The sequence below is a fragment of the Rutilus rutilus genome (assembly GCF_951802725.1).
Source record: "Rutilus rutilus genome assembly, chromosome: 24".
NCBI lineage: Eukaryota > Metazoa > Chordata > Actinopteri > Cypriniformes > Leuciscidae > Rutilus > Rutilus rutilus.
The window spans coordinates 17,629,802-17,651,316 of record NC_140228.1 but is presented as its reverse complement, the minus strand read 5'-3'; the positions used below and the strand labels follow the sequence as shown (position 1 = coordinate 17,651,316).

The 21,515-nt window shown below is 36.7% G+C and overlaps 1 protein-coding gene across 2 annotated transcripts in view; it reads left to right on the top strand.

The window, feature by feature from the left end:
- The window catches only part of stau2 (staufen double-stranded RNA binding protein 2), a 120,633-nt gene that overhangs the window by 32,501 nt on the left and 66,617 nt on the right, over positions 1 to 21,515 (top strand). For both annotated transcript variants that reach the window (XM_084398630.1, XM_084398631.1), the window contains exons 6-7: positions 8,508 to 8,667; positions 17,976 to 18,083. In XM_084398630.1, the coding sequence (XP_084254756.1) occupies positions 8,508 to 8,667; positions 17,976 to 18,083 (268 nt within the window). The remainder of the gene's footprint in view (positions 1 to 8,507; positions 8,668 to 17,975; positions 18,084 to 21,515) is intronic.

The following is a 21,515-nucleotide window of genomic DNA, read 5'->3' as shown; positions in this document are numbered from 1 at the left end:
GACCAAGACAAGAGCAAGACCAAAGACCGTCAAGGCCGTGACAAGACCGAGACCACGTAAAAGTGGTCTTGGTCTCGAGACCGGTCTCGAGACATACATCACTACCTAAAACCAATCAGAGCGATCGTCATTGTGTAAAGCCCGCCCCAACGTTTCTGATTGGTGCCGCGATTTCGACGGATTAGAAATGGGCTTGAATGAGCTCTTTGCCAGACTACTTGCAAAGCAAATCTGAATTTGCCGGAAGTTGTCTGGGTTTTCCCAGGCTAGTGTACCGTCGATAAATACCGAGACCGTTTTATCGCCCAGCTCTATCATAGAGACATTTGTGTTCTTTTCTGAATTCAAGCGCTTCTCGCTGGATCTCACAGCGCTGTTTAGTGGTCACATGATCGAGATCGATCAGCGAATAAACGCATCTGCTCAAGAAAGCTCGCTCTGCGCTGCTGTTTGAGCCGAGCGGAAAATGGTCCATGTTGCGCGGTTCAAGTATGTAGCGCTATTCTGTTCTGCTTTTGAACTGTTGTTATCGGTTTATCAAGGAAAATCATATCGCAATAATTATCGTTATTGTATTATCGCCCAGCCCTACATGCAATCCCTAAATGCTTTATTCATCAAAACCATACCAAATGACAATTTTCACAACTTCTAAAACTCTAGAGAAGATCGCCAGTACATCCTGGCCAATGCTGAAATGCAATCCTACATCTGGGTTAAGGAACTCCGCTCGAGATTTGGGCGTGAGCCTCCTCCCGGGGGAGTTGAGGTGGTTTTAGGCTTGAATAACTACAGGAAGGGAGTCTTGCCTTGTTTTTGAAAGGATACATGAGCTTTTGTTAAAAAAATAGTGTGTTTGTGATGATCCATGTGCGAATGAAACTTCAGGATCGCTAGTCACAAATCATGTCATTTTTTGACAGTTCCAAATTAGAAAGAGTTTTTACATACTAGCATCTATCAATTTGTAATGTGTAAATGCTTTCTTCCATAAAAATGTGGCAGACCGTTGATTGGTTTTGATGACCTCACACGAATGTGTAGCTCTTTCCTTTGAATTGAACTACAATGCAGCACTTTGGAATGGAAATCTAAATGATGGCTCTCCCATCTGATGTTTTCTTTGAAATCTAGGATCAATTAAGATGTCTTGCTGAGAAGTGTATTCTGGAATCACAAATCCAGTCTATTAAAAACTTTGAAATGTCAACTAAATGCTGAGCTAGTATCGGGTTGCTGTATCTTGATATATGTCGTGTTCTTTGAAAAGTAATACTTTAATGACTCATTAAGTCTTAAAGGGATAGTTGACCCAAAAATAAAAAACATTGTCATCATTTACTCGACCTCATGCCGTGCCAAACCCGAAGAAGATATGTCTCAGTGTTTTGGTCCCCACTGTCACTCATTGTACGGACATTGTATGTATTTTTCCTAATACAATTTTATTGCTTTTTTTTTTTAAACACGTTTTCTGTGCTTCTTTGCTGGAATGCACAATTTGTACAAAAATGTTTCATCAGTATGACTCATGGAATCATTACTATGATAATTATAATAATTAATATAATAATAATAATAATTATTATTATTATTATTGTTGTTGTTGTTGTTAATAATAATATTACTAATATACAACTGTAAAATTACAATACTACAATTTCTTCATTTCTTATTTTTTTGGTGTTCCACAAAAAGGTTTGGAACAGCATGAGGGTGAGTAAATAATGACAGAATTTACATTTTTTGGGTGAACCATCCCTTTTAAATGTCACAACAGTGTCTTTCTGATATTGGCTCAATAGGTTTCAGTCATCGCTCGCTGACTCGTTTCGCAGATTAGCTGTTCCTGAAACCACATCTTCAAAGTCTTTTTCATAGTCATTTGTTGTGAGTTATCATTTTATTGAGTCATTCCCCATCTCTTTTCATCATTCCTTCTTGCTCTGTTCTCTCATCCTGTCTTCAGGCGGCCACATTCACACGCATAAATAAAAGACAACACTAATGATTGCCTTCCAGTGGGTTTCTCTCCCTGTCCTCTCACTAGGTGTTCCCGCTTTGGCTTGTGTTCCTTTCTAATGCAGACCAGACAGGCCTGGCTGGTGTGTGTGCTGATAGATTATTGGGTCTAATGTGGCTCAGAGTGTGTCAGCAACGACTTTCCCACGTTGCACAAAGGGGCCTCCTACGAGCCGGGGCCGCAGCCACTCTCCCTGCACCTGTAACCAGAAAATCGACCGCCCCAACATCCTGGCCGGGTCCCATGTTGCACTTGGCATTTCCTCCAAGCGTCTGGGACCACGCTTGACATGCAAGGGCAGGCTCCGCCTCCCTCAGAGGGGCTGTGGTCAGCCGAGCGCAGAACCCCTTGGAATTCTGGGAGAGAAATGCTGAATCACTGTTGGAGCAGACAGGGTACATGCAGGATGCTGGCGCAGAGATGTGGCTCCGAACGCACATGTGCTGGAATGATTGTACACCCATTAAAAAAAAAACATAGACAAAACCTCCCACTCAGTTTGAGGAATCAAGGAAGGAATTACCATAAAATACCGGTAGACACAAACGCATGCTAAATGATCATAATTTATTAAATTAAAAAAATGTAAATGATTTAAAAAAAACTTGAATGAAAAAATTGACTTGGCAACTAATTGAAATAAAATAAGTTTAAGTTAAAGTACGAAAACTGTATAAAAATACATTTAAGCTAAACAGAAATAATTAAAAAACAAAAACAAATTCACAAAAATGTAAACTAAAATTAATAATACTAAATATAACTAAAGTAATACCAATGCTAAAATAATATTTGTAAAATCAACCTCTTGGTTATCTAATGCTTTTTTTTATTACCATACAAGTTATAAAAAGCCTGGTAGACACATTTATGATGCAGAACTGAAACAACAGCAACACAAGCACATGCTAAATTATCATTTAACCTATTTTAGCTGGTTAACTGTGTGTGTTCTGGTAGTGGGACACTTTACGTACTTTTTTAGTCTTTATAGTCTATTTCCCCCATCACATATGTTTGTTATCATCATAAATGATAAAAAATAGTTTTTTGTGATATAAACTCTAAATTTAGACAAATGGCTTTGATTTTCTAGCAATTTTAGAATCAGAATTTTGCAAAATACATATTTAGTGTAAAAAATGTTTAGTACTGTACTTTTGTATTACAGTAAACTTAAACTTCTATAATTTTGTTTTGCTATTTAATTTTAACTTTTTTTTCAAAGCATTCCTGAATTGCAACCATTTAAGTCAGATCTATGCTCAAAAAAGGGAGTGACAGTTAACAGGTTAAAATATAATTTAAGTTTAAAATTATAGTTAAAATCTTTTCATATAAAATTATTTATTATTATAATAAATTATACAATTATTATTGAATTATTTTATGTTCAACATATGCTTTTATTTACTGGATTTTTACAGAACATATTTAAAATATAAGGTTTGTGCTGAGCTTATTATTTCCAGAATTAAATACAGATATATTTAATGTCTTAGAGACCCACATTCATGATTTATGGAGTTGTACTAGTTACTCAGCCATTGTGGAATTATTATGGTATAATTTTATTGGGCAGGGAAATAGTTCTGCGTTTCATTATCATGCATGTAACACTATCTTTTCTTCTTTCCTGGTGGCTTTGGCATGCCCTTTGATTTCAACATCTCCCAGATGGCTTCAATTGGTATCAAATCTAATATCACAAGACCTACAATGAAATTCAAGTTCTCTATTAGCTGAAACTAAATAACCGGAACATTTACGGAAAAGTATATGTAGATCAAATGACCCTTAGTTTAGTATGATTCAGAACACTTCACATGTCTGTTTCAGTTTTAGACTTTTTTTCCCCTCTCTTCAAGTTTAAACAAGTTAAAACCTTTAACCATGGGACTCTTAACAGTGGCCAATGATGCTGTTTTCTGCCTGTATGGTTTCACCTCGAATTAACTATTTCACATTATAAACCTTTATGTTAAAGTCAGCTGTTCAAAACCCATTTTACATTGTTATTCAGAAGTACAGTACTGCTCAAAAGTTTGTGGTCAGTAAGTGGACAGTTTGAAGGATTTTATATATATATATATATATATATATATATATATATATATATTCAGAAAATATGAATTTAATTGATCAAAAGTGATGCCCTTACTATTTCAAATAAATTCTATTCATCAAAGAATCCTGAAAAAAATGTATCCCGGTATAAAAATATTAAGCAGCACAACAGTTTTCAACATTGATAAAACCAAATCCAAATCAGTATATTAGAATGATTTCTGAAGGATCATGTGACACTGAAGACTGGAGTAATGATGCTGAAAATTAAGCTTTGCAATCACAGGAATAAGTTACATTTTAAAATATATAAAAATAGGAAACAGTGGTTTTAAGTTGTAATATTACACTCACTTTTACTTTGTTAGATACACCTTGCTAGTACCGGGTTGAACCTTTTGCCTTCAGGGCTGCCTTAATTCTTTGTAGCATAGATTAAACTGTGCTGGAAACATTCCTGAGATTTTGGTCTATATTGACACGATTGCATCACGCAGTTGCTACAGATTTGTCGGCTACACATCCATGATGCAAATCTCCAGTTCCACCACATCCCAGAGGTGCTCTATTGGATTGAGATCTTGTGACTGTGGAGGCCATTTGAGTATAGTGAACTCATTGTTATGTTCAAGAAACCAGTTTGAGATGATTTGAGCTTGACATGGCACGTCATCCTGCTGGAAATAGCCATCATTCAGAAGATGGGTAAACTGAGGTCATAAAGGGATGGACATTGTCGGCAACAAAACTCAGGCTGTGGCATTTAAATGATGTTCAATTGGAATTAAGGGACCCAAAGTCTGCCATGAAAATATGCCCCATACCATTACACCACCAGCACCAGCCTGATCCATTGATACAAGGCAGGATGGATCCATACTTTCATGTTGTTTACTATCAATTTTGACCCTACCATCTTTCGGTCACAGCAGAAATCGAGACCAGGCAACATTTTTCCAATATTCTACTGTCCAATTTTTTTGCAAAAGAGGTTGAGAACAGTTGACTTTAGCAAGATGTACCATTTACTTCCATGATCTGATGTATTTCATCACATGTTGACCTTGTTCATGACTGTTGTTGATGCATTTTTAATTCCCCAAATGCTGATAAGAGCTAAAACCGTGAGAGCGTGATGATTTTGGAAAGCAGCAGCTACTTTTTAGCACAATTTGGTCCCCAGACGCTACAGAGGAGTGTGAATGGGTTCTCCCCATCGAGGGAAGGGGGAGAGCTGACGCTAGGTCAGTCGGTACCGTTCCTCATAAAGGCCTTAAAGTGCAAACAGACCCTTAAATCTGCCCACTGAACAGCGGCCTGACAGCCCTGCATGGGTGAGCCAAAGTTAAGATAAAGAAAGCTGGATATATGTGAAGCTGCTTTTGTTCCGTGCTCCTTCGCTTGGAGCCAATGGGAGTCATTATTTCACCAACTCATTGTTATGTCATTGACCCCATGGAAGAAGGGCCCTTTAATTTGACCATTTATTACTCTACCAATATTGTTCGGGTTCCACCTCAGAAATAAATCTGCCTTTTCTCTAGTTGTTTTAAAGCTTTGTACACCACTCCCATCAGCCTTTGTGTCTTTAGACACTTACTTCATTGGAGCTCCGTGACAGCGGAATGAAGCGGGTACATAATAATGTACGATATGACTGCATCCATAGCAAGAATGGGTCACGATGCTCAACTAGACCTCAGTTATACACAGTACACATTCAGAAGGATGTCCTCGACTGTTGCTTCATGCTGTTTTTTTTTTTTTTTTTATACTGGAAATGTATCGGCCGATTTTGTTTATTTAATTGTGAATGCTTCCCCTATTTTTACATTTATATTACCTTTGCCGTCATCTGCGCTCACCTAAAATAAACTAATAATTTAATAACATGGCAAAATGTAATCTTTAGCAAATCACTAAATAAATGTCAATTTCTCATACTGAATATCCACTTTTACATATTGCATGATTAATCGTTAAAGTCCACCTGTGGTGAAAATCAAGCTTTTAATGTTGTTTATATCTGTCTGGTGTTTTTAATATGCTTAATAAGACAAACCATGTGCAAATTCATAAGTCAACACCATTGCTGAGTATTTTCAGTGAATTAAAGTCTCAAAATCGCGGTTTGAAATCGCTGGTGTTTCTGACGTCACAAACTACCTTGTAACCAATCACGTCAACATGTGTGAGTTGGTGTGAGTGAGTGGAGGCGGGGCTAATTTGCATATTCATAGAACCGTGTATACTAAATGAGGCAAGGGTGTAGAGTTACATTCAAGCTATTTTAGGGCATGAAGAAATTTTTTTTAAAGAAAAAAACTTTTAAATATGCAATTTTGGTGATCAAAGATGAGTTTCAAGGGATACAATTATTGACTACAGGGAGACTTTAAGAGATCGATATCTCAATTCAAACATCCACATGATCTTATTTCTAAATGACAACTATTCGTCTGTCTATTAAGCCTTTGACAAGTACGATTACAGTGGAATATTCATATGTGCGTTGGCACTGTCGCTGATTCAGAGAGAGCAGTTTTTTTGTATATGTATGAACCCGCTTCAAAAATAGTATTTTCAACCCCACAGTATCATTATGTCTGTGTTACAATAGTTCAAATGATCACAGAAGTACTGGGACAAATGCCTATAGTTAGGATATAAGCACTGATGTTTACGGTGGTGATCAAAATAGAGTAAGAGTGCTTTCACACTGGCAGTTCAGTTCAAAACAGGGCACGGTTCGCATGAAAAATTCCTCAACCTGTCTCCTCAAAAGAATTAGTTTGCAAGAATTAGTTTGAATTATTCATGCGACGCTCACAAGATCACGCGAGTGTCTTTGCGTCATTCTCCTTTGCATAATGGCACCAGATTAAAAAAAAAAAAAAACACATATAAACACAGACCCGCGTTTTGTTTTCTATCATGCGCAGCGCTGTGCACGTTTGTAATGACTTAAGATGAATGTAAATGCACCAGGGTAGGGGATAGGATTAAGTGAGTGTTGAAACATGACCAATGCTGCGGGGGACACCGGGAACAATCGCACTCTGATTCGGACAGCAGTAAGCAGTGTGAAAGCCCCCTAAATCACCTTTTGAAAGTAACTTGACGCTTCAAATTAAGATTGTATTACATCGTTATACCAGTAGGTGGCGACAAGTTAAACAATGCATTTGCCGTTGAATCATTCATCGTTGAGATTCGTTCAAAAACGCTGATTCATTGAATCACATTTTGAGTGAGTCATCGAATCATTCATTCAAACTGTCACTTTTCTTTTTGCAAAAAATGTACAACATTTATATAATGAGCGAGTACATCATGAATCCATCTCCCAAACCATGCTTTTTTTCTTATCCTGAATCATTACGGTACGCCCATAATAAGTGTTTATATTCGGAGTTTAGACTGAGTGGGACAACGAGTAGCCCAGTTTCTGTGTGACTCGTCATTTACATAAACAGAGAGAAGTAGATCCGGCTACAATGTTCTTCCACATGCAGTTTTGTTTATTAACTGCTGGAGTGCCAAAAGTTACATAGTGTACCTTTAAAATAATTCAACTACATATTTTTAAAATAGTCTGCAGCAATTAACATTTTGTCAGAACAGTAAATTAGGCTACATGTTATTTTGTTTAGTTGTCTTTTCAGAATCGCGGGAGAATCGTGATTTCTATTTTAAGCAAAACTAAACATGATTCTCAATTTATCCAGAATCGTGCAGCTCTACTGCAAACTAGTTCGTTATCTAATTTAACTAATTGTTTTTGGTATGTTTATCCATATACAGTGCGAGAATTAGGATTTTGAATCATTTAAAACGAAGAAATATTCTGTTTATGAATAACATTAAAAAAAATCTCTTTCTATTACAAATTTCCAATTTGTAACAGATTTTTATTTAAAAGTTTTCTTTTATTATTATTTTAAATTTAAACTCAAATTAGAATCATTTTTACAAGTGTTATGTCGTCATGCCTTTAATTTATTTAGACAAAATCGTATGGAATTTTAATGATAGATTTTATATATGCCATTATTTATTGATCAATGGCCATTATCTGCTGATCTCATCGGCTGGAATTTTAATAGTGCTGCACCCTTGATATATACCTTGATAGCATGGCCAGGAAATGAAATCCTTATATATTTATTTAGCTTCTTCCTTTCCGTCACAAGTCGTGTTTTTCCCGTCATTCCTCCCAATTAGCAACTGGCATGTTTAATTTAATTCCTGGTTGCTTTCTATCATTTCCATTCTAGAGCTTGCACAGTAATAAAACTGCCAAGTTTCGATAAGATAATCCTCTTATAAATCAAAGGGCTTTTTTCCCCTTTTACCTGCCTTTTTCTCTTTCACTCAACCTTTCCTTCTCTGTCTCTTGGCCCTCTCCCAAACCTAGGTACCATTACCCAGTGCCTAAGGTATTTTATGTGCAGCTGACAGTGGGGAGCAACGAGTTTATCGGAGAGGGGCGGACTCGCCAAGCTGCCCGACACAATGCGGCCATGAAAGCCCTTCAGGCCCTGAAGAACGAACCCATTCCAGAAAGACCAACTCAGGTAACCTGTCCCACCAAACAGACCGCACACGACACAGCCTTGCAAACCTCTTTTTAATTTCAAATAGCATCTTAAAGAAATCTTACATATCAGTTAAACCGTTTTTAAAGGTAATTGATTTGTTTTTTAAAGAAAGTAATGCTTTAATTTAGAAATAATGCATTCAATTTGATCAAAAGTGACAGTAAAAAAAACATTTTTAATGTTAAAATAAATAAATGCAATTCTTTTGAACTTTATATTTACCAGAATCCTGAAATAAAATGTATAACGTTTTCCACAAAAATTAAGCAGCACATCTGTTTTCAACATTGATAGTAATAACACATATTTTATGAGATTTCTGAAGGTTCATGTGACTGAAGAAAATTTAAATCACTGATTTTAAATTGTCATAACATTTCAAATTTTTTTTTTATTAAATAAAGGCAGCCTTGGTGAGATAGTAAATGTTGAAAATTCATTTTTAAAAGTGTACAATTTGATGTATTTTAACTAATGGTCTCAGACATTTTATGTGGTTTCCAGTTTCCTGTGTTTCAGTCTGTGCACTTGAAAGCCTATCATGCTCTGAATAATCATAACCTCTTGTTAGGTAAAAGTGATATTCAGGCTGATGAAATTTAAGATGACACGACTGTCCTGTTTCCTCATCATCTGTCAATGTTCACAACATCTCCTCTGAACTTTAGTTTAGCTTCGGGCTATCCTTCAAAATACTAATTTCTCCCACCGGAAATCATATTACATTGTGCCCCAAATGCCTGGCATCGACCAAGGTTATTTAAACCGTAGTGGCGCCTCTCTTGTTTGGTCTTGTCCCCCTTCTGTCTCCATAATGAGGGCTTTGTCAGACACCTTTTCCGTGTATTGCTTTACAAATTGATACACACCATACCTCAGGGCAAAACTGTGTTCGTCTGCATGTCTCCTCACTCCTGTACCAGATCTCAAACCTCGAGGATGAGTATCATGCTCACGCAAACAAACACACACACAATTCACACGTATTTGTGCGCACATCTTTACTATCTATACTTTTTAACCCTTAAACAGGCAAGAGTAGAAAATGATAAGCAACAAATAATTTCATGTCATTTTTTATATCATCTGGACTTAAGTAAATCATATCCAAAAGAATTTTTGAAAAATGTTATGTATTTTGGATTTTATGAGTTGTGACTCCCAGATCACATTGCCTGTTTAGGGTATAAAAAAAGGACCAAATCTATAACTGTAACTGCAATTGCATGTTTAAAACAATTATATCCTATACTTCAACTCATATAATGTTGACATATTATATATCATTGGAAAGCTTACAAACTCAATATTCAGCCTGTGAAACCCGTTTTGAAATCGGACCTTGCGTTACCATAAAAATGGTAACATTTTTTGGTAAAATGGTAAAAAATGTTGGATTTAGGTCAGGCTGACTAATTGATCACAGATAACTTGAAGCAAATCATGTGACCAGCATACTCAAGACAGACAGGCTGTATCAGTTTAACCTTATAATTTGTAAAAAAATAAATAAAATACCTCAGAATATAAAGATTGTTACAAAAATGAATACAAAGTTAATCCCTTTTTTATACCCAAAAGTGGCAATGTGACTCAGGTGTAACATATATTTCAAAACGTGCTAAATAACAACATGAACAACATTTTTATACATTTTCTTTTTCAGCACCTTAAGACAATGTTCATAATTAATGTTAGCAGTGTTAGTATTATTTTTTCAAAAGAAAAGTAAGTTTAATATATATTTACTTATCTCAAAATCTGAATGTCCTGCACCACTGGCAGCCATGTTGGATTTAGGTCAGGCTGACTAATTAATCACAAACATTTTTAAACAAATCATGTGACCAGCATACTCAAGACAGACCAGGCTGTGATAAATGATAAAAGGATTTGATGAAAAAATCATTCTTACGCCCCAAAAAAGACGACAAAAACTATGTTACACCCAGATCACATTGCCAGTTTTAGGGTTAATGTACATGCTCCATTTAATCCAAAAATCCAGATTTATTGACATTAGAACGAGAATAAGAGCAAATTTATGTGTGTACGCAATTGTTGCCAATCTTTTCTGCTCATAAATAAGGACACTTACACAGTTATTGGTCAATGAGAATCAGTGTAATATAGTTTTATCAACAGACTCATATATAGATCACACAGCTTCTCAATAAGTAATATTTTTTATATTTCTACATCTGTGGTCCTGACTAATTATTTATTGTAAACTGATATTATGATGATTATTATTATTATTAATATAAAAATAATATTTTTGTATTTATTTACTGACACACTGACACTATGCAGTAATATTTTTTGTCCACGTTTTTGAAAACGATACCATTATACTAGTCTCCTTGTAAACTACAAAAATGCACGTTTGTGAAAACATTGACGTCATGCGTAGAGTTGGGTATAGTTCGAATCGTTTGACTTTAACTGCTTATTGATTCCAATTCTTATCAATTCCTAATTTCGATTCCAATAAGATAACTTGGATATCATTCACATTCACAGGCTAAAAAACACTTACACAAGCAACTTTTTCCAATGGTTTAAAAATACCATATAAAAAACAACGAATATAAATACATTTCAAGCATTATTAAAGACAAGTAAACACTCATCAACAAGAAAAGAACAAATAGACAAATTAGCAATCGCACAAATAAATGCAACTGAAAAAATATTAAATTGAAATAACCAGTGCTATAGGATTTTCAGGTATTTAGGTACAGAAACTGTAATCAAATGTAAAATAACGCTGCACTTTATATAAAATAAAATATACATTACAAATATAGTTAAAGTTATTGAGTCAAGATCAGTGAGTGAATTTTCTCTTTGTCTTCTGTTGTTTGATTTGGTTGGTTGGTTTATGTTATTATAGAGACGGCAGCAGGAATATTAGGCTGCTGTCACTTCAACAGCTGCACGGACCCAATATGTAAGGGATAATCCACGGCTAGCCATGCATTAAAGGATTTTAATGCACGACGTAGAGGCGAAGAACCACCCGACGCGAAGCGGAGGGTGGTTGCCTCTACGAAGTGCATTAAAATTCTTTAATGCATGGCTAGCCGTGGATTATCCCGCTTATACCTTGGTTATTTGCCAAGTTAAAAATATGTTAAAGCTGTAACTGATGTTTACAGTGTAATTTTTTAACAGACGTGTAAAAATGACGGTTATTTCTTAAGTTAAGGCTCGTCAGTTCTTGCACTCCGTCCGCTTTAAATAAAGTAGAGCCATCGGATTGCTTTTATTTGAATGAATTCACATTTATTTAAATTCATTATTAAAAGAGAGAGACAGAGAACTGAAGGAGAAGGAACAGAGAGAGAGAGAGAGATGCGCGCGCGAGTTACCTAGCTGTGTGCGTCGATCTCTTCTTTAAAGTCTAGCAGCTACAGTCCCCTCGTTGCTTAAGCATATAGCTAACTTAATGATTCTTTAATGGATTTATTACAATTATTTATGAATGACAGGCAACACTGATACAAATTAAACGATATTCAAAAATCATCCATTTAGCCTACCTAAACGTTTCCATATGCGTCTCTCACTCTGCTTGCAAGTGTATCTGTGTTACTATGGTTACCAATGTAGCGGATTAATTTCGAACTGTAATCAAACTGACTGGAACTACCTGTGCATTAAACGGTTTTACTGCACACCTTCCAGCCAATCAGAATCGAGTATTTAAACAGCCCATGGTATAAACTGCTCTAATGCGTTTTCTTTGTCAACTGTTTACGTTTACGAGAATATTTTGACATATTTTTGCGTTTATTTGTGGAAGAAAACTCAGTTCAGTATCGCACACTATACAGTAGAAGAGGCGGCTTTCTATGTGTGCGCAGCACAGAAAACAGCGCTTAAGTCGTCTTGTGCTTGATTGGTTTAAAATCACATTAAAATATTTATAAATATAAATATAATATGCGTTATACATGCAAAAATGGTTTAAAGTCATAATAAAATGCACACAAAGGAATCGATAAGACAAATTGAAATTTTTATTTATAACAAGTATCCAATTCCTGATCTTAAGTATCTGATTCCATAATTGGAATTGATTTTCGATTCCCAACCCTAGTCATGTGCATGCGTATAACATGTTCAGTCTATAGACGTGTAGTGTTGCTTTACAAAGTGACATCGCCAACTGCTGGCCTGGCATGAAATCCAGCGTTTTTAGTCATTCTTGCAGATTCGGATCGTTTTGACAACATTGTTGTCTGTACAAACTTTTCAGTTTTAGTACATTGTTGCTGTCTAAACGTACCCTTAAAGTCCGCGTGAACCGGAAGTTGCAAACGACTTTTCTCCAGTGCTGTGACGTATTTCCCAGTGAAAAGGAATATTGAACACAGGGCAGGGTTTTACTCTAGCGCTCCTCCTCTCCATCTCTCGCTCATTACAGACTAACGATTCGAGGGGAGTGGTTAAGTGTTTCCCAAACCAAGCCGTCAAACCTACGTCATCAGAGAAGGTCCTCCAAGGCAGAGGGGAGGGGCATTTTCAGATTTTGATTAAAGATTACGAAGCCAAAACATTTTTTTCTGTGTTTTAACTTGCATGGATTAATTGTTCACCACAAGACTAGTAATATGCGCTAACAAAGTAAATAGGGTCCATTTTGATTTCATGCCGACTTTAAAGGGGTGGTTGAATATGATTTCACTTTTCTAACTTTAGTTAGTGTGTAATGTTGCTGTTTGGGCATAAACAACATCTGCAAAGTTTCGAAGCTCAAAGTTCAAAGCAAAGGGAGATATTTGCTTTTAAAGAAAATGTTTTTTAAGTACTACAACAAACGGCTGGTAGGGACTACACGACATTCCTCCCAGGTTAGTGACATCACCAACCCTAAAATTTACATAAACCCCTCCCCCAGGAACGCAATTTATAGATTATCATGACAGAATATGCTAATCAATAACTACACATAAGCTACCTACATTCATCAACTAAACCATTCAGAAATGTCCTGTTACATTCTACATGTTGTCACTTCTTCTTGAGTCTCTCCATTATTGTCTGACTCCGGTTTGAACATAAACATTGACATTTTCAGTGCATGTCTGTGTGAGGTAAAAGGACACAAGCTCTTTGAAGCTCCGCCCCCTGTGCTGAGAGCAGCAGCTCATTTGCCTTTAAAGGGACAGACACAAAAACGGTGCGTTTTTGCTCACCCTCAAAAAGTGACAATTTTAACATGCTATATAAAAATATCTGTGGGGTATTTTGAGCTAAAACTTCACATACAGACTCTGGGGACATCAAAGACTTATTTTACATCTTGTGAAAATTTGAGTCAGTGTTATTTGTGGCTCAGCTGATTTTTATTGTCTAGTACACCATGTTTTCCTTCCTCTCAACACGCTCATGAACTCGCAAAGCCAATTGTTTACCATGTGCTAACAGGCAACTGAGCTCATGCCAGAGTTGTCGAGGGAATAAACACCACGGTATGTACAGTCAGCACAACTCTAAGTAGTTAGTAAACAGACATTGGGAAGCTCCTCAGTTTCGTTCAAGTCTGAGTGAAGGTTTTCGTCCAATGGTTATCATGGGAACAGTGACCGCACACTGTAAGCAGGAAATCTCTCAGATGAAGAGATGCTGACAGAAATGTGGATTTAAAGGGTTTTCAAAGAGAAGCGGATGATTAATCCATCAGAGATGTTGATTTTCAATTTGCCCTATTTAGCAGAAGAGCCTAAATGATGTTTGGAAGACATTTGTTTTATATCAAACATTAGTGGTTTGTTATTTTAGAAAAAAAGAAATGAGGCTCAGCTTTATTGGTTCAAATGTTTTTGAAACATACGACATGTGTGCATCCAAAATAAACAAATCTGTGTGTTAAATAAAAAATATCAGAATAATTTGCGCACCTAAATGGTTCGTTTTGGGGCTACTTTTTTCTTGCTTTTTTTTTTGCTAGTCTATGCCGTAAAATAGCTCCATCAACTGACATTTATAAGCTGTGATAGGTTCTCAAAAAGTAATCTTTATTTTTATTTGTATATGTCTGCATCTGTGATCCTAATGTATTACAGTATATATTATAAACTGATATTAAAGGGATAGTTCGGCCAAAAATGATATTTAACCCATGATTTACTCACCCTCAAGCCGTTCGAGATCAATCTTTTTTCAGACGAACACATTTTCAGTTATTTTAGAAAATGTCTTAGATCTTTCAGTGGTTATAATGTGAAGCAATGGGGTCCACCTCCTTCAAGTCCGAAAATGAGCATGCATCCTTCACAAAAGTAATCCATCCGGCTCCAGGGGGATAAACGAAGGCCTTCTGAGGGTAATCCGTGCGGTTTTGTCGTAAAAATATACATATTTAAAACTTTATAAACGAAAATAACTGGCTTCTGGTAGCGGTCGACGCGCGTTCACGGAGATGGATGCTGGCGTATGACGTAGGACGTAGCGTAGGAAGCTTCGTGACGTAGAACGAACGTGACAGCGCAGCCAGAGAGCAGAGCAAAACAAAACTCTACGTTCGTTCTACGTCACGACGCTTCCTACGCTACGTCCTACGTCCTACGCCAGCATCCATCTCCGTGAACGCGCGTCGACCGCTACCGCTACGCGTCGATGCACATTTTGGGACTTGAAGGAGGTGGACCCCATAGCTTCACATTATAACCACTGAAAGATCTAAGACATTTTCTAAAATAACTGAAAATGTGTTCGTCTGAAAAAAGATTGACATATACATCTCGAACGGCTTGAGGGTGAGTAAATCATGGGTTAAATATCATTTTTGGCCGAACTATCCCTTTAATTATAATACTAATGTAAAATATTTATTTATTTATTTATTTATTTATTTTACTTGTAGTGTTTGCTTGACAATTATGCAACTTTTTGTAGTAGGTTCTCAAAAAGTAATATTTGTTAATATTTCTACATCTATGGTCCTAATTTAATATCCATTATTAGCTGATAATAATAATAATAATAGATTTTTTTTTTTTTACTGGGTTCTTCCCACGATCCTGGAGAATGTCGAAAGGCCAATAAAATCGTAATGTTTGGTAGAATTTATGGAAATTGTTATACTCAACATTTTTCTACTTCTGGATGCTTTGCAGTTTGATGAAGAGCAGTATGCTCTCAAAAAAGATTTGTTGTGCAAATCTTTTACTACTTTTGTGTTTGATACATACAAAACGTTAAATATGTAACTCCAAATCTTATGAAAAGTACCATGACTTTGAGTTTGTAAAGTGATATTTTAGCAAATCTCTCTGCTGTTGGACCATTATAACACACAGCGCATTGATATAACACATCAAATTTAGCTTGTGGCCTGTCAGATCAGTTGAAGGGCACACAAACGTTTCACAGTCTGTAATACAAAGTCTCACACTCTCCAGACCACCTGATGTCTCTTCATCCCAGACATCATTAACAGGCGTTTGAAGGAAACGAACAATGACATCATGCCGTGTGATCGCTATAAGGACGACAGTGAGAACACAGTATTAAATGTCTACGAAAAAGCACAACTTGATCGAGCGCTCTTAGATCACACACTCCTGTTCATGTATTGCATGAGAACACACTGAAAAGAAATGTCAGTACTGTAATGGAGGTGACCAAGATAATATGCTGCAGGGATCATATTAAAAGTCACTCTTTGGAACTTTTGTGAGCGTACTATTGCAGCTCCTTTTATAGTTGATAAGATATAAATCGGAACTAAGGGGAACTGCTTTTGGATCAGTTTGAAAGCTTTTTCTTCTCACAAAACCAAGCCACTTTCTCCAGAATCTCAACTGTTTAACAAAACCTGAAGCATCTATTTTCAGCAGAGTTACATGAGAAACTGCAGCCATGCGTTGAAGCAGACTCACCATCAGGTCTGAGATCATAAAGCCTGTTCTTAAGATTCCTGGCAGGTCTTCATTCTGTTAGAGGGTGCAATGTAGGTTTGAGGCTGAATTGAGGTCAGTGACAGAAATCTGTGTACCGTAATAAAGGGATTGTTTAGAAAAGGTAATCAAATCAAGGCGATGTAATGCACTGAGATTTGTGAGTTCTCTCAAAATTTAATAATAATAATTGTTCAATGTTGTAATGCTGCTTTAAGCTGTTTTGTATTCACTAATGCAAAATGTGGTTACACTAGACTTAGAGCATTCTCTGTAGTGTCTTTTAAAAAAAACATAAATTTAACCTATAACAAATAATTAAAAATCCAGAATGCAAGAATGTACAATCTACTCCACTTTCCTGCAGCGCTGCAAACTTTCAGCTTTAAAGTTTGTGTTCTTTTAATTCAGCCAAGATGTCACGCTGTGACATATCGATCTTCTATTGGTCACATATTCATGAATCCACTGGTCAGAGTTCACCAAACTTAAACTTTGTAATGCAGCAAAATGTAAACCTTCTTCGCATGAACTTGAGTTTCCGGTCTCCAGCATTCAAACGCATATGAATGGAAGTGAATAAATCAAAAAGTGTGTTGTTAGCTGTGCCTTTTAGCTAAATTATTGTGAAGGCAGATTTCTACTACAGACTAGTACAGATTTCTTGTTCAACAAATTTCATAAATATGCATATACATTTTCATTTAAGTTTTACATACAAATATTATATTATGTACTTACTTTTTAATCAAACATTAGGTAAAAAGATTTTCAAACAAACTTGTGATTAAATAAAGCCAGCCAACAGAAAAACGGTAAACCTAAATTCATAATTGAATTGTGCTAACAAATCCGCAACATTGTTGAATAAGAATAGTTCAGACACCTCTGTTACTACAACAAAAGGGGGAATTGTGTTGGTCTAACATGTGGTGTCTGTCAAATCAAAGTAATATACTATTATCCGTGACCCAAAAAGTCATATCCAACTTTCTAACTCGGAAATAAGCTGTTTTCTGTGAATGTGTGTGAGACTTATTTAGTCTCAGATGTATTAGTCTCTATTGGTACATTACTAGAAGAATAATGGTGTGCTGTAAACTGTAAAACTATTTGCATTACAAATCAATGCGTTAATGATTACAATAATTTATCAATAAAAATAAATTACGCTACAATTATGATGATAACAAATACCAGGTAGCAATATCAAGCAGCATAATTAACTGTTTTTGTTCTGCTAAAATATCTGGAAGCGGATGATTCAAGTTACAAATGACTGCAACTGCTTTTATGTTAAAATGAATGTGGATGTACTGGATAAAATGTAACTGCATTCATGTAGTTGGTCTGTTTTGTGTTTTACCCTTTCAGTGTTCAGAGGAGAAGAAAGAAACGGAGGAAAACAGCGATGCAAGTAAATCCGAGATCAGCCTGGTCTATGAGATCGCCCTGAAGAGGAACCTGCCTGTTAGTTTTGAGGTAAACTAAGCAAATTTGATAAAGCATATAAAGAAATGTAACACTCATCAGGAAATTTCAACAATAATTTTCATAGCAAGGTTATTCCTAGCTCTAATGACCCTATTCAGCCCATTAACCTTTTTCTTAGTCTTTGCACTCTAAAACAGTTGTATGCTTTTGACACTTAACCTATTTCTCAGCTGAATATAACCTCAGTGTCATATGTTATTGCTAGTTCTTTGGAATCAAAGCCAATTAAGCTGAAAATAATTCCAAATGATAGTAAGCTGACCTCTAAGAAAGCATCCTTATTGCAATTTAACCTGATTTGAAACACTCTTCATATGCAGAAAGGTAGTGAAGACATTGTTAAAATAGTCCATGTGACTACAGTCTTCAGGGCCCTTTATGCCCAGTAGCATGTAGGGCAGCAACAAAGGTTTGCCACTTCTGTCTGTTTTGGGCCAGCTTCTGGATGGTACCCCAGGTGTGGTTCGGGGCCTTCAGTTCTGCTTCCACTGTTTGACGCCAGGTGTTCTTGGGTCTTTCTCTCTTTCGTTTACCCTCTGGTGTCCAGAAGAGGGCAATCCAGGCGATTGTTCCCTCCGGATGACGTGTCCAATCCATCTCCTTCGCCTTCTCATGATGATGGTGTCCATATTTTTTAGCTTGCACTGGGCAAATAGTTGTTGGTTAGAGATGGTTTTGGGACAAAAGATTTGCAGAATTCTCCGGAAGTTCTTCGTGTTGGAAGGCTGACAATTTAGTAAGTTGTTCTTTGTCATTCTCTAACTTTCCTAGCCGCAAAGTAGGTTGGATAGGATGCAGCTCTGGTACAGTATATTGTGTGGACCTCTACACATTGTTTAGCATACTAAAGGTGTTTCTGGCTTTGCTGAGACGGTTCTTGATGTCACTGTCTGCTCCGTCGTGTCGAATGGTGGTGCCCAGGTAAATATACTCTTAAAGTTATGATTCTACTTGGACTGGTGAGGGCTTGGGGGTGTTCATTGTCATCACCTCTGTTTTCTTCTTGCTGATCTTCAAGTCTACTTGCTGTGCATAAGTGGTAAGACGAGATGCTTTCTCCTGCATGTGCTGGTTGGGTATGTGAAAGCAGCGCCAAGTCAAGATCTTCCAGTGTTGAGAAGAGAGTCCATCTGATGCCTCTTGGTTGGTCTTTGGTTGTCTGTTGCATCACCCAGCCAATGGTCATGTTGAAGAGCATTGCTGACTTTACTTCGAAACTGTGATTGCTGCTTCCTAGTTTGCATGTGTAGTTAGTTTGGAAACACTTGATAAGAAGAATGATCTGTTGTGGAATCCTGTATCCATGGAGCATACGCCATAGACTGTCCCTGTGGATGCTGTCAAAAGCCTTCTCAAAGTTGATATAATGTCTCTGCCACTCTGTGCACTGTTCAGTGATGTTGCGCAGAAAGCTCTCAGATTTCATCAAAAAATGATTTGCTTCATTTGTGTTCCGAAGATGTATGAAGGTCTTACGGGTTTGGAACGACATGAAGGTGAGTAATTAATGACAGAAATTTCATTTTTGGGTGAACTAACCCTTTAAGCACACAGGAGTCTCAATTCACAATGAATTCTAGTAGATTCTAGTTAACATATTTCTAAGCTAACTGCTATACTCTTACAAGCATACAATTACACTGTACACACAAATATTGGCTAAAAGTATTTTAATAAATAGAAATTTGTTTCTTTACATTTTAATACAAAATCTAATATTTCTCTGGTTCTTTATCATTTTGGATTAAATTTTTCCCCACTGAACTCAATATTTTGGGATTGCTCACTGTATGATGGATGCAATTCTGCCTTAGACATCTTAAAAGAAGTTACCTTAAAACTTTTGGAGCAGGCTTTGTGTTGGGAGAATGCTTAAAATACTGTCTAGAAAGTCATCTCATTGGGTTTTGGACTCTTAACTGGAACTTGCCCTTCAAATGTTCATACCAATTTAATCAAATTCATTCATCAGAATATACTTGGATATCCGTTCAATCGATAAATTGAAAATTACTAGCTTCAAGTAAAGAGGATAAAGTGGGAAAGTGATTATATTAAATGGCTATTCTTGGTCAAGCTCTGTCAGCATCAGTTAAATCCAGTAATTGTAATTGCTTTAACACTTAAAAGCATTTATTGTGGGAAGGAGGTCGATTTGGACAACATTCAAAATCACCATTTCATTAAAGAGCTGAATCAATGACACTTCAAATCAACACACACCTCTACGTTCAACACTGGAAGAAGTCTGAGGAGCTCTATAGCCTCAATACTACTGCATCCATGTTTCTCTTAAATGATTTTCCATGGCTGTCTCCAACTTCATAATCTGCAATCATCTGCTTGGCTTTGGTTAACTAGAATCTTCCTGACGTACATTCTCCAAGAATCCAAACTTGCATGCAATTTGTTTTTCGTCTGGGGACCCCAATCTAACTGCATTTGGACACAATGTAGCTTTTTCTTTTTCTTTCTTTCTTCAAAGTTTTGACTTAAGTCATCTGTGAGAGCCTGGACTGGTTTCAACCTTCTTAGATCTTTTCAGGAATTTTCTCCCTTGCTATTTGTAGGAATGGAAATGTTTTTGGTCCTGATTCAATTAGCATACAAACACGGAATATTGCAGTGTTACTGTGCGAGAAAGAAATCATGAAGACAATCATTTGTTGTTCAAAGATGTGAGACACATCAACATGAAAGCTTTTAAATAACCCCCCCAAAGAAATTTGTTCATCGTTTTCTCACCCTAATGTTGATCTAAAACTGTGTGACTTTCTTTCTGAGGAACGTCATAGAAGATATTTTTGTCTAAACAGTGAATTTCAGTGGGGACAAATGTTGTCTTCCTTCCTTCCTTCCTTCCTTCCTTCCTTCCAGTACAAAGAAAGTCATACAGGTTTGGAATTGGCTTAGGTCAACCAGAACAGTGCCTCATCAGTCCCCTTATGAAGTTAAGGACCACTCGGTAATCTACACACCTTCACCTTCTTGTCGGTGTCAAGCGATATCAAACAGATGCCAACTTCAAAAGGCAAATGCATTAATCACAGTTTCTGTCATGGATGACGCCTTACAGAGGTACAAGAGTGGAAACCTATGCCAAGAACCACCCATCGAGTACATAAGTATTTTCCCTCAGGGAATACACATCAACAATCCATACAAAAGAGCTTTTCTTCATTATATCAGTCCTTGTCATTGTCCCACCCTGGCCTGGTATCCTGCCTTTTCACCAGGCTGAGGACACGGCGGTCTCACTAATACCATATCTCCCCTGGCATCCATGGAGGGGATGAAGAATGAGCAACCTCATGTTACAGCGATTCCTTCCTACAACTTGATCTCCGTTGCCAGCCATGCGAGACTGGAGCGCAGACAGAGGAACTGGCCACCATCAGACACAAGAATCAAACACTTGCT